Genomic DNA, 14,377 nt, shown 5'->3' with positions numbered 1-14,377 from the left:
GACTTCTTGTTGCAGTAAATTTACACATAAGTAATATTTAGAAAGGATTATTAGAAAAAAAATAATAATTGAAAATGTATAAGGTCTTTTATGTGTAGTCTAAAGAAGCTTGTTTCAGGATATGTCTTTTCTGTTTTATTTTGCAGTTTTTAGAAGAAACATAGGTTTTTGTGTCAATTATTCCTACCAGTAAATTTTCTGAATGGAAGATCTTATAAGAAGCATACCACATATAAATGTGGGTAATATTCAAATGGCTAATTGGCAAGATGTAAAAATCACCCTGTTTCCAGATTGTTCTGAATCAAACTGCACTATCGTTCTAAATAGTTTAAAATTCACTTTGAAATATCCTCTGCAACGAAAAAATATTCACAAATGTTCCAGCAGTGAGCGAGCCAAATTCCTGGAAAATTTCCAGATTGTTGATACTGGAATTATTATAGTTAACTTGGAAGATGTTTGGAAGAATAGGCAGAATTTAAACAAGTTGGTTCGTTGGAAACATGTCATAAGCAAAGATGCATCCAGTTTAAATTGTAGAGCTTCTCAGTTAGTATCAAACATAGATAATGTATTGAACTCTAGTTTCTTACCGTCTTGTGACTCTATAGCAAAATTACCCAATCAGATCATATGGTCTGTCCCTCATATCTCTGTGCAAGGAAATCCCATGGCTAGTTGGTCTGATATTAGAGATGTTCTATTTCCCGGTTGTACTGGAAAAAACTGTACCATTGTGTTAAACTGCCTTCGTCTAAAGCTGAAGTATCCTTTAATAACGCAGAATATCTATACGTGTTCTTCCAAACAGCAATCAAGGTTTCTCAGCAAATTTCAAATGCTTCCTAAAATGGATACTATTGTCAATTTAAAACAAGTTATATTCCATTGGTCGTGCTTGGTTGAAATGGTTGTTAAAAAACATTGGGCCACGAAGGACCCATCTTCTTCTTCGTGCACTTTATTTTCACTTTACCATTCCATAGCCAATACAAATAACACTATCAACAGCGCCAATTTCCAGGGCTCTACTTCTGAATTATATTCGCTTAGCCTTTTACCGTTCTCCGGTGCTGACGGTTTAATGTATAACCTGCCAGGATTTATCAGAACTGACAACAGAGGACAGAGACAAGCTTATGTGCCAATACACGCCCTCTTAAACGTGTTTCCTGCTATGTCACTGACTGTAAAAGATATTTTGAGATGGCAATTTCATATAACTACCTTAAACAGCTGGAGCAATCAAGAAACAAACTGGGATCAGCCAGTTATTTTGTGTCCCCGGAAGTTAACAGCCCAGATGCCAGACATTTTGACACAAACAGGTTTTTTATGTAAGTATATATATAACTATGATTTGCGTGAAATTAAAATTAGTTTGAGATAGCCCTCTCTGTAATTCAAAAGTGTGGGATGTTTATAGATAGATTTCTATATATTTGTTAAAACTTTGAGATAGTGTCATATGTAATTTCATAAGGGCGGCGTGCTGGCAGAAACGTTAGCACACCTGGCGAAATGCTTAACGCTTTCTCGTCTGTCTTTACGTTTTGAGTTCAAATTCCGCCGAGGTCAGCTTTGCATTTCATCCTTTCGGAGTCGATAAATTAAGTACCAGTTGCGTGCTGAGGTCAATCTGACCCCCTCCCCAAAATTTCGAGCCTTGTGCCTAGAGTAGAAAAGAACACTACTCTCTAAAATAACCTATGGCGAAATAATGTATTTTTTAGTACTAGGCCAATCTTGACTGAAGAGACTTATGATCAAAGGCGTCCTAGCCACATGCATTCCAAATTTTTGTATATTTGGGAATACAATGTCTAATCCGTTCTTCCTTTTTTTGAGACCACAATATAAGGTGTCCCTACAAAATTGACATCATTTGAAATGTGAATATCTAAGTAACTACATGTCCGAGGCAAACGAAATTATACAAGCTTCATGTTGAGCAATAAAAGATTTATTTATCAAAATTTGAACAAGAGATTCATAGGGATGTAGATTTTATAATCGATTTCTCAAAGCTGTTTATATGCTCTGTAGCATGTTTTGCATAACATTCTCCAGCACCTCAGTGATTTTCCACTTGAGCTCCTGTTGACTTGTAGGAAGAGTGGCGATACAGACTAGTCCTTTCACATAGCTCCGTACAAAAAAAAAATCACAAAGTGTCAAGTCAGGTGAACTCGGTGGCCATTTCATCAGCAACATTGTCATTATCACTGGCATGCCCGATCCGAAATTAGCTTTTACACATTTGGTTAAAAATTGAGATCATTTGAGCGAGAATTGGCTACGTTATTAAACCAATATCGTGTCACAGGCGGTGTGCATATAAACAGCTTTGAGAAATCGATTATAAAATCTACATCCCTCTGAATCTCTTGTGCGAATTTTGACAAATAAATCTTTCTTCTACCAGCGTCGTCTTCATTTTTTTTCCACCACCACCACCGCCGCCGCCGCCGCCGCATCATAAATGGCGTTGCTTACAATATGCTTTTACTTTTGACAGGTTCCTATATAACGTCACAGACCATGTTACTGAACTGGACAATCTTCATGAGAGCTCTTTACCGTATGTCCCCACCTTCAACGGCAACTATTCTATGGGAGGAGAAGTTCTATTCTCACAAGGTGATTTAATTTTTACACACATACACACGCGCGCGCACATACAGATTTTTATATTCCTAACGCGATATAATATAACAATATTATATCGCCTAAGGAAGAGCATCGAGCCGCAGAAACCATGTGAAAGTAGACATTGGAGTACGATGTCCTTCAACTCAACGGCTCCTGTCAATCCGTTCAACCATGCCAGCATAGAACTTGGACATTATATGATAATGATGATGATGATATCGTATTGATACATGAATGTTCCCAGCGTTGATACTCTTTCTCTTCCGCTCTTTCCCTCCCTCCCTTCCTTCTCCCTCTCTCTGTTTCTCTCTGCCTCCTTCTCCATTTCTCTCCGTCTCTCTCTCTCTTTTCCTCTTCTCTCTTTACCCTCTTCGGTTTCCTTCCCTCTCTATTTCTCTCTCTCGCTTTCTCTCTTTCTCCTTTTCTCTCTCTTTTTATCTCTGCATTTGAATCTCTCCTCTCTCTTCTTCCTCCTTCCTCTATCTCTTTATCTCTCCATTTCCCCCTCCTCTTCTCTATCATCTCCCTCGCCTCTTTCGTCTCTCTTGCCTCCCTCCCCTCTCCGTTTCTCTCTCCACCCTCTCCCTCTGATGCTATGCTTGCAGAGTAACAGTTTCTCTAAACAGTATCGCTAATTCTATTTCATGTTGGTATGTGTCTAGGTCACTCGATGTGGTAGGTCGAGGACGAGGCGTTTCTTCATGCTGTACGGATGGTGGGAATCAAAGTTCCAGAAATGTCCGTTCAATGTGGGCCTGCGATATGATAAGACTCTCACGTCGATTTCGATACACGAATTTCGATACACGAATTTCGATACACGAATTTCGATACACGAATTTCGCGAATTCAGTGGCTGAGTATTCCGTAGAGAAACGTATACTCTTAATGAGATTCACAGGTAAACTCAGCATGATACAGTGTGTCTGTCAAGGCTAGACCGATGAATTACAAGTGAAATTCATCGGATGGGCTTCGTTAAAGTTTCCGTCTATCCGAGTTCCTTCACAAGGCTTTTGTTAGCCCGAGACTATGGTAAAATATATTTGTCCAAGATGCTACGTTGCTGGATTGAGCCTGGGACGTCATTGTTAGCCAAGGGGTCAGTAGTTGTTTTACTCTACTACTGATACCTTTCAGAGTGCACAATCGAAATATTTACTCCAAGTAAGCTCTGTTCGAGAAAACCTATGATCAAAGGTGACGTTTTTTCTTAGGCAAAGAAAATCTAGAATTATTTTATATATTACGCCATAAGGGTTTTTTGTTGTCATCATTTTATCATAACATTTCACGATTTCTTGGGGGCGTATGGCTTAGTAGTTTGGGTGTTGGACACATGACCGTAAGATTGCGATTTCGATCCCGGATCGGGCAATGCACTCTTGAGCAAAACACTTCATTTCACGTTTCCCCAGTCCACTCAGCAGGTGAAAATGAGGAATCATGCGACAGACCGGCATCCCGTCCAGGGAGGAATACATACGCCAGAAAAACCGGTAAACTGGCCCTAAGCTCCTCACGGAGTAATGTGGATTAATCATTTCACGATTTCTGTTATTATTTCTCCGTTTTCTTCACAGATCTCTGTTATTTTAACCTTTGTTTTGTATTTGTTGGTTCACTTGAAGCAGAAAGCATTTTTGTTCGATTTTCGTAGTTATTTGTATTAATTTTCCATTATACTGCACTAGATATATTTGTAGTTCTATAATTGATATTTTGTAATAATTTTCTTGCTTGTATTTTGTAATAATTTTCTTTGTATTCGTGGTAAATATAGTCCTTCATTGCCAGATTTGGGTGGCATATTCTAAAAGCAGCCATTACTACTTCTGCCTTAGAGAAGGCAGAGGTATTGTTTTCAGTCGTGTTTGTTTGTTTGTTTGTGGAAAGGATATCTCAAGAACCACTGGATGGATTCGGATGAAACTTTCAGGGATGTTTGGCGTCGTGACTGGCACGAACTGATTAGATTTTGGGATCGATCCGGTACCGGACAAGGATTCTAGATTATTTGTTATATTTATTTTACATAAACTATTACGATCTTACATTAACTTTCAAGTCTTTCTCTGATTATCTCCTTTGAAAGCACGTTCATGGTTTTCACATAAGTTATGGCGGCGTTGCTGTTTCTAAAGTTTTATTTTCGTTTTTCTATTATTAATTTTACTCGCGTCTCTTTCTTAGTAGAAACTGATGGATAACGAAATCAAACTACATAAACAAATGACAGCAAAACCGTTCAGAAATGAAATAACACTAACATATTCAGTAACAATAATAAATTTAATTTATCCTCGACAATTTTTAGTTTTACCAATTTTTAATATATCGCTCCCTCTAAAACCTTTCACCTACTTGACAATTGCATTTCTAGCTCTGCCTTGAAGAAAGCTTTACTTCTTGGACTCACATTTTTGCACGCAATGATATTGTTAAACCTCCGTTACCAGCACCGTATGCAGGTCCTTTCCGTTTTCTTTCGCGCACGGATAAATTATTTTACACTATAGACCTTAATGGTCGTAAAGACACTATCAGTAGATAGAGTAGAAAAGGCCTTCATAGAGAAAACTGTTCCTGTTCCCACTGCAGACAACATACACACAGCATTACAAACACGGCTCGCACACCCAGCTTCACATTCCATGACTACCATTGGGATCGATCAGGTACCGGACAAGGATTCTAGATTATTTTTCCGGTTTTTTTAAACTTAATTTTTGAGAGCGGTCGTGTTCTTTTTCAGTATTCTCGTTTGTGAGAGCAGTCGAGTTTATTTCAGATATTCGCATTTTAAAAATCATCTTCGGCTAATCGTTGAGAGGATGTTGGTGTTGCCTTGACAGAGTTTTGCACTCTCTTATTATTATTATTATTATTATTATTATTATTATTATTATTATTGTTGTTGTTGTTGTTGTTGTTGTTGTCGTCGTTGTTGTAAATGATGACGTTGATGCTGTTGTTGTGGTAGTAGTAGTTGTTGTTATTGTTGTTACTGTTATTACAAATGTGCGTACCTTTACTAATGTAGTAAATCAATATTCGTTCATATTTTATAGAGTCCCGGGACCAGTATATTGAAAATTCATTTATCAAAAAATAATACTAATAGGAATAATAATAGCCAGAATAGACAGGAACTAAGTCGAACTACAGAAAACAACTCCTCTGAAAAAGTTTTAAATTATCAATTATTGCTATGGGAATACCAAAAGAGCAAACAACGAGCGCTTATTTTTTTGAAGTAAGTTCTTTTATCTGATATCGGTTTCAATTTTGTCGGAATGCCAGCAACAAGGAGGGAGGGTGTAAGTTGATTTCATTGTCTCTAGTGTTCAACTGGTACTTATTTTATCGACTTCGAAAGGATGAAAGGCAAAGTCGACCCCGGCGGAATTTGAACTCAGGACGTAACGACGGAATAAACGTTGCTAAGCATTTTCCCCGGTGTGCTAACGATTCTGCCAGCTCGCCGCCTTTCTAATATCTAATATCTACGACGCACTGGCGGTCCGTTCAGAGGGACTGTTGTTATCTCGGTGATCTATACGCCATGGAAACTGGGTAACCGGCCCTTGAAATACTAGGTCTTGAAGACAATAGTGTCCTTGGGCGATGATGATGTTTAAAATAGATTTCTCGGATAGGACATAAATCTGACTTTGTCAATTAGAGTCATATGCTCTCTAACTATTATACGTTACTGGTGTCTGACAATGTAGTTTTGTATGCTAATCTTTGACTTGAAATTCATTTTCTCAAAAAATTAATAAACAAAGAGTTAATAACTTTTAAAGTTTGCAAATTTTGGGTAATTTTATCCAGTCGAAAACCACAGACATATAGGTGCCTGTTTCCATAGTAACAAGCCAAGCTTATTCACGTAGTGATTTTTAACTTATCAAATGGGTGGCGGGGTGGTGGGGTGAAATGTGCTAAAAATAATAGCTAAATAGACCTTAAATCACGCACAAAGAATTTTTGTTTTGGTTTTTGCATAATCATATGAATTTCGTGTATAGAATACAAATTCGAAAAAACTTTTGGAGAATTCAAAAAAAAATTGTGAGGGGTTATATGGCGTGCGTATAGCAGAATTCCCGCAATGTTTCATTTTATTACAGTTGACAACACGTACTGTCACGCACAAAATGAAAGCTTCCAAATCCTGTTTTCTGACGGGTGAAAATGATCAAACCTCTGTAACTTTTTTAAACATTTGTTTTTGAAAAAGTGAATTATTTCCTGAGATTCAGCGTGGAAAATTACATCAGTACACCAAATTTTAAAATTTTCACTAAACTTTGATATTTCCACTGATGCAGCCAGACATAAAAGATCCGGCCTATATTTAGAGGCGTTCTAGCCATGATTTTATCGTATTTTCTGAAACAGAGTGTACTCAAAACCACATTATCAGCGACTCCTTTTACAAGACATAGGGCATGATTTGAGATGGATTTGGATGGTATTGCTGGAAGATTTTGGGTATCTGTTCTGTTTGGCTGCCAATTTTCAATGTCTTCAATTCCCGCTCGAATTAATTTTATATTCTGCATAATGATATGGTTTTATATGCTAATCACTGCTTTGAAATTCATTTTCGCAATAAATCAATAAACAAAGTCATTAGCTTTTAAAGTTTGCAAATTTTGAGCGTGGGAGTTGTAACGTTTTCAGTATGACTTTTCGTCAGAAAGAAGAAAGATCCGGAGAGAAGGAGAAAAATTGTACCAATATAGCACGTGTGTGGCTGTATGACTGAAGTGAGCAGGAAGGGGAGAGAGATAGAGAAAGTGATTGTCGAAGGCAGGATAGCCAGTGTGTGTGTGTGTGTGTGTGTGTGTGTGTGGTGTGTGTGTGTGGTGTGTGTGTGTGTGTGTGTGTGTATGTAGTTGTGTAAAGCCGGAACAATGTGAGAAGGTGCAAAGTAACCTAGAAAAAGGAAAAGAAAACAGAGCAAAGTTGCAGTTTTACCTTGTATTTCTATATTTCGGGGTGAAGATCCCTTCTTCAGGACGGAAAAGCGGTAGGTGGAAAAGGTTGTTGCTTAGATGTATGTGTATGTGGTGGTGGCGCGCGAAAGGCAGGGGAGAAAGGAGGAAGGTGACATGTGCAGACTGTTGTTGCTATAGCAACTAGTCTTCTTCGTGTAGTTTCTTCCTGGTGGCTAGTCTCAATAAGTTTATGAGGGTTTCCATAATTCTAAGATTACCCCTGTAGCATTGGGTTGCCTAGATGGAACATTGAAAAAATATATATTTATAAATTATGTTGAACCGTTTCGAGCTATTTGGCTCATCTTCAGTCGCGAGCGCCTGCATGCCAGAGCGATAGCCAGAGTCCGCTACCGCTAACAACATATTGCAAACAAAGCGACCATCGATCACTGATTTGCAACAAGCAAAATAGCTAGATGTAAAATCAGTGACCGATGGTGACTTTGTTGGGCTATGTAACACACATACATACGTAGGGGATATGTAACACACTGCCTAAATGCCAATCTTGAGAAATTAGGCTTCTCAAAACCAGAAAGGAGATAGCTGATTCGAAGATTACAGGTTCAATCTATCACAGGAACTGTAAAAATTTGTAAAACCTTCCATAAGTCTATCGTTTATGTATATATGAGAATGTATAGCTATGCAACTATATGCAAGATAATACATACATAAAACAAAACATACGAATCTGCACATATACATGCATGCATACATACAAAAATACTCTGTTCATGTTGAAATTCGAATGAAAGGGCCTTGGATCTAGGTTTGAAACCGGCCCTTTCTCTACTGGCAAGAAATCTTGAAATAAAGCTGAGTACATACGTACATGCATACATACATAGTATATATATATATATATATATATATATAATATATATATATATATATATATATATATATATATATATATATATACACATGATATAGAGAATGTTTAGGGCTGGAGACCAACTGCCTTCGCCTATTGTTTATCGCCTCGCTTTGTTATCAAAGAGTCGTAATAGAAAATTTAAAATATTCAATTTCTTGACAGGACTACCAGTGTTAACAATGGAGCAGAAGCAGGTGGCACACCTTTTAAGAACTGGTTGCATCTCACGAAGAAAACAATTACTTTTTGTCGTTCAAACAAACCCAACAGAAACCAACTGAATGATGTTAACGTCAGTGGAAACAAGACAAACGACAAAACTAGTCAGACGGTGCCACTAAGCCGAACAAAAACCTGTATTGTAGCTACTGATAAAAAAAATGCAGGTACCCGCCCGGAAAAACTGAATTTTAACCATAAAAAGCAGCTACCTCATTATTTACCTAAAGAGAAAAATACTAACCCTCAAATATATTCATCAACTCCAACATCAGGTAAGAAATCGGGTTTAACATTAAATGCAAGATCTCATCAAGAAAAGCTACACTCCAAAGAGAACAATGATTCTGTTAATTTTTTAGCTAAACGAAAAACAGCAGAAAAGTCGACAGTACCAACATCATCAAGTGGGAAAACTTCAACTCGACGTGTTCTGCAAACGTATGGTCATTCAGAAAGAAAATGTAAAGTTCCTATTCAAAACAGTAAAAAATTGAGCAAACAAAAGAAAAGAACAATGATTATGAAAAATGGAACGTCCTTGAAATACAAAAAGGAACTACAACGAAATTGTAAAGGAATGCTTAACATTACTAATAATTCCCGATCAAGATTTAACAACAAAGAGAATATTCGAGAAGTGTCTAGTGATGTAGGGGAAAATTATCCTTCAAAAGTGAACCAGGGCTTTATCAATGTCGATTGGAAATCAATCTATCCAGTTCACGGATCCCTGATAAAAGCTAAACCAATTAAAAAGAATATCTTGATGCGAGAGTTGTTGAAAAAAGATATTGACCTCCTGAGAGAGACGGCGAAATTGGTGTGTACGTGCAGAGATGCTTATCGGCCAGCGGATAAAGCTCCTTTGTGTAGATTCTTGCAGCAGAAATTCAACACGAACAGCAGTCATTGTTTGGTCCATTCGCTTATTGTTGGAGAAAAACCGCAAAGAAAAACGCGAAACAGCGATCCCAAATTAGAGAGTACATCGCTAGAACCCAAGGACAATGCAAATGATAACAACAAGTTGACATCTACCAAAGAGAAATTATTTTTTGTCAGACATCCAAAGAAAGTAATGCTTGATGCTTATCATAGACAGAAACCAGAAGTCGAGTAATACGAGTTGAGTGTGGGGTTTTATATCACTGATGCATAAGTATTGCATTATTACCAGAAATCCAACTGAGGTGGAGTCGGCCGAGATACCAGAATACTCCGGACTGAATGTTTCACTACAACCACTTCGATACCGCCCAGTCTCACTACCAATTCTATTGAGTTTTACTTCGGTTTTCATTTAATCTGGAATCGAGAAAGTTATCAGATGTAAATGTGCATCATTTGCATCCTCGGGTAGGTGCAATCGATCATGCCGTTCTCTACCAAAAATTTGCCTTACTCTGACTCGAAGAATATCAATATTCACGAAAATCTATATTCTCTCTTTCTCTCTCACTCCATATCTATCTATCTATCTATCTATCTATCTATCTATCTATCTATCTATCTATCTATCTATCTATCTATCTATCTATCTATCTATCTATCTATCTATCCTACATATGTATGTATTTATGTGTGTGTGTGTGTGTGTGTGTGTGTATGTATGTATGTATGCATGTATGTATGTATGCATGTATGTATTTATATATATATATATATATCCATACACGAGGGATGTTCATTAAAGATTTTCCTTGACCCACTTCCCAAGGACTGTGATAATCGAAACTTAGAATAATTATTGGTCCTTTACTACATAGTAACACACTTTTCCCATTGCTTTATGCAGCTGTAAAGACCTCGTCCATAGGAGTCGATAGGTTGCGTCTGAAGCCAAGACTTTAACTCGGAAATAAGTTCATCATCATCCGAAAAGTGATTTCCCTTCAAAAGAGACTTTATGGTTGGAAAGAAGCAGAAGTCAGATGGTGCGAGGTCGGGAGAGTAAGGTGACATGAGAAAGGATTTCATAGCCGCAGGAGGGTGCTTTCATCTGGGTAACATGCGCATTGTGAACTGGGGCGTTGTCTTGGAGGAGGCAAGCTCCTCTGGACAGCATGCTACGCCTTTCTGCTTTGATGGCACCCCGCAGTTTGAAAATCCATCATCACTACTCTGCGCTGGTCCCAAAAGACTGTGAGCATTAGCTTTCCTGTTGGGGGATGGACACGAGCCTTCTTTGGAGGTAGTGAGTTATCATGCTTCCATTGCTTCGACTGGACTTACGCATTTATATATATATATATGTTTGTGTATATCTATCTATCTATCATCTATCTATCTATCTATCCTACATATGTATGTATTTATGTGTGTGTGTGTGTATGTATGTATGTATGCATGTATGTATGTATGTATGTATGTATGTATGCATGTATGTATGTATGCATGTATGTATGTATGCATGTATGTATGTATGTATGTATGTATGTATGTATGTATGTATGTATGCATGTATGTATTTATATATATATATATATATATATATATATATATATATAATATATATATATATATATATATATATATATATATATATATATATATATATATATATATATTATATATATATATATACATACACACGTACATACAAACATACATTCACACAAATTAACAGTTAGAGAGTGTGATGGTAATATATCTTCAACTTCAAATGTCTCATGTATCCAAGATGAAAGATATAACTTCAAAAATAGCTTCCCTCTCAAAACTTATCACGCAAACCAAAGTCTTATGAAAGTTCCTTGTTTGCACAAGGCAATGATATCGATAGGAAATTACTTACTTTATTACAATGAATAAAAAAATATGTTAAATAGCACAGAATTAATTTTCTTATTGAAGTTATATTGATAACTCACGAAATTTATAATACACTGATACAACATGAGCTCCATTAAAAGATATTATACTGGAGTATATATGCTCAAAATATATACATGCAAATAAAAACAACTAAATTCCAAATTTCGTAGTCTCTTAAGGTAAGTATAAAAAATCTGTCCACTATGGTTTAATTCACAGCAAAATATTATTTCAGCATTTCAACATTTGTAAACTAGTTCGTGTGTAAAGATGATTAACGGTGAGTCCTAGTCTTGAGATGTTAGGCATGGCAATTCGAAAATAAACGAAGTACGACTGCGTCCAAAACATTAGATATTACTTTACCTCACGGCGAGAAAAGGCACATGGTGGATAAATTATTTCTTTTGGCTTGCATGGCCATTGGTTTAAATCTAACGAAACCTTAAGAGATTCCGAAGTAGTGTAGTCAAATTGATACATTCTGTGTTACTGATAATTTGGGGTTATATTCCAAAAGCGTTCAATATCACATCAGTTCTTACGTAGTCGTTCGATCTGGTCCAAAGAAAATCAAACACACACACACACACACACACACACACACACACACACACACACACACACGCAAACACATACATTGCTGTTTTAGATATATAACGTAGTCCCAGGTATTTCTGGAACTTCATTGTCGTTGTTACAATACTTACATTTTTTTTCCAATAATGATTTCTCATATCGGCATCAAGTCACAATAATAATCAATAGGATCGACCGAAGCACGTGAATGACACTTGATTAATTGGCACCATAAAGTGGAAAGTAAATTTGGTATTGGCTAGATTTGAACTTAGAATATAGAGGGATGAAGCCATATATTATTAGACAATTAGTCCGATGTTATATTAGTTCAGCGCGCCACCGTCCTCTTTATATATTAACGAGCAAAACGCCCCCCCCCGTCCAATGGACGGTACTGAGTTGTCAAAATTTAACTATTTTGGTCTCTTAAATATACAGCATTTTGTGGCATTATTTCAAGCCAGCCGGCTTTTTTTGCGCAAACTGCACGTGCATTTTTCTCGCGTACACGTAGTATCGATCGCATTAGCTGATGTACTTGCGCGTACAAATGCACGTTCCCACGGCTTTATCGATCGCATTCTCACCTGGAATCGATTTTTGTCATTTTTTCAAGACTTATACACGCCCTGATACCGTTGGTATCCACATATCAAATTTGAGCGCTATCGGATGGAGGATGCCCGAGATCCTAGAAGACACACACACAGACAGACAGAACAGATTTTATATAATAGATAATCCTTTCTAGGCACAAGGCTTAAAATTTAGGAGGCCGGGGATAGTCAATAGCACGAATCGCAGTACTTCTCTGGTCCTTATTTTATCGACACCGAAAGGATGAAAAGTAAAATCGGCCTCGGCGAAATTTGAACTTAGGACATAAAGCCAGGAAGAAAAACCGCCAAGCATTTTGTCCGACGATTCTGCCAGCTCACCGCCTTTCTTAATATATTGATTCTTTCTTATTTTTGGCACAAGGCCTGCAGTTTTAGAGGGAGAGGGAAGTCGATTACAATGATCACCACCAGTACTTGCCTGCTACTTTGTTTTATCGACCCCAAAAGGATGAATAGCAAAGTCAACCTCTGCAGCATTTGAACTCAGAGCGTAAAGTTGGACGAAATGACCCTGAGCATTTGGTCTGACGTGCCAACGATTCTGGCATCTCACCGCCTTTTTTAATGTATTAAGAATGAAATCCTATTTAGGGGTTATTGGTAACATGCAGGCTTGTCCTTATGAGTATGTAAGTAAAAGTAAAACCTAGGATAGATCGACTTGGATTTTCTGGGGCTTACTTGAACCACAGTTTTCATGACTTTTGTTTATTCATAATCATTTTCTCTGTCCCCCCCCCGCCAAAGCATAAAAATCCCCTAAACAAATCAAAACAACAAATAATTATCAGGTGAAGAAAACAATGGGGTTTCGTGTGTTTTATACATTTCCAGAGGATATTAACAAGGCAAGTGAACTGACATTTCTACGACCTATATTTGGACACCAAGCTTTAGATTAGGTCTATATGGAGCTCATATCTGTTGTACAGTGTTCGACCTTCATTTGTGTAAAGTAAGAACCAGGCCATTAACATTCGAAGCACCTGGAGGGCAAAGAATGTCGTAAGAAATTGGAGACCACAAATTAATACATAGGAATTAAAGTGATATCCGGCATTAATTTCACATACTATACTATATAGCGAATATATATATATATATATATATATATAATATATATATATATATAAATATAATATATATATATAATAATATATATATATATATATATATATATATATATATATATATTATATATATATATATATGTATGTATGTATGTATATATATATATATATATATATGTATGTATGTGTATGTATGTATGTACATATATATATATATATGTATATAAATTTTATATATATATATATATATGTATATATATAACTTAGAATAACTTAGAAAGGTTTTTGGCCAGTATTGGCCCAGGCCATGTCTAACTTAATAGCACCACCTGGCGAAGTCTTTCAGTTCAGGATTTGGGCACCAAGGCCCATTCGAGTAGAGAGTTATTGTTTGCGGAGACATATCCGGGTGTGGATGGTTTGTCCGGTACTGTTTGAAGGAATTTGTCCAAAGACTTCTTGAATTTTGTGTGGTCAGTTTCTTTTTTGACGTGTCCTGGTGTAATGTTGAAGAGAGCGGGT

The 14,377-nt window shown here is 36.8% G+C and overlaps 1 protein-coding gene across 1 annotated transcript in view; it reads left to right on the top strand.

The window, feature by feature from the left end:
* The window catches only part of LOC118762476, a 19,239-nt gene extending 8,985 nt beyond the window's left edge, over positions 1 to 10,254 (top strand). Inside the window, exons 2-5 of the mRNA XM_036501083.1 lie at positions 147 to 1,340; positions 2,522 to 2,643; positions 5,727 to 5,911; positions 8,710 to 10,254. Of these exons, the coding sequence (XP_036356976.1) occupies positions 203 to 1,340; positions 2,522 to 2,643; positions 5,727 to 5,911; positions 8,710 to 9,889 (2,625 nt within the window). The 5' untranslated portion in view covers positions 147 to 202 and the 3' untranslated portion in view covers positions 9,890 to 10,254. The remainder of the gene's footprint in view (positions 1 to 146; positions 1,341 to 2,521; positions 2,644 to 5,726; positions 5,912 to 8,709) is intronic.
* Positions 10,255 to 14,377: the final 4,123 nt, after the last annotated feature.

The sequence above is a fragment of the Octopus sinensis genome, linkage group LG3, assembly GCF_006345805.1.
Source record: "Octopus sinensis linkage group LG3, ASM634580v1, whole genome shotgun sequence".
Lineage (NCBI taxonomy): Eukaryota > Metazoa > Mollusca > Cephalopoda > Octopoda > Octopodidae > Octopus > Octopus sinensis.
This window is presented reverse-complemented; position numbering and strand designations above follow the sequence as displayed.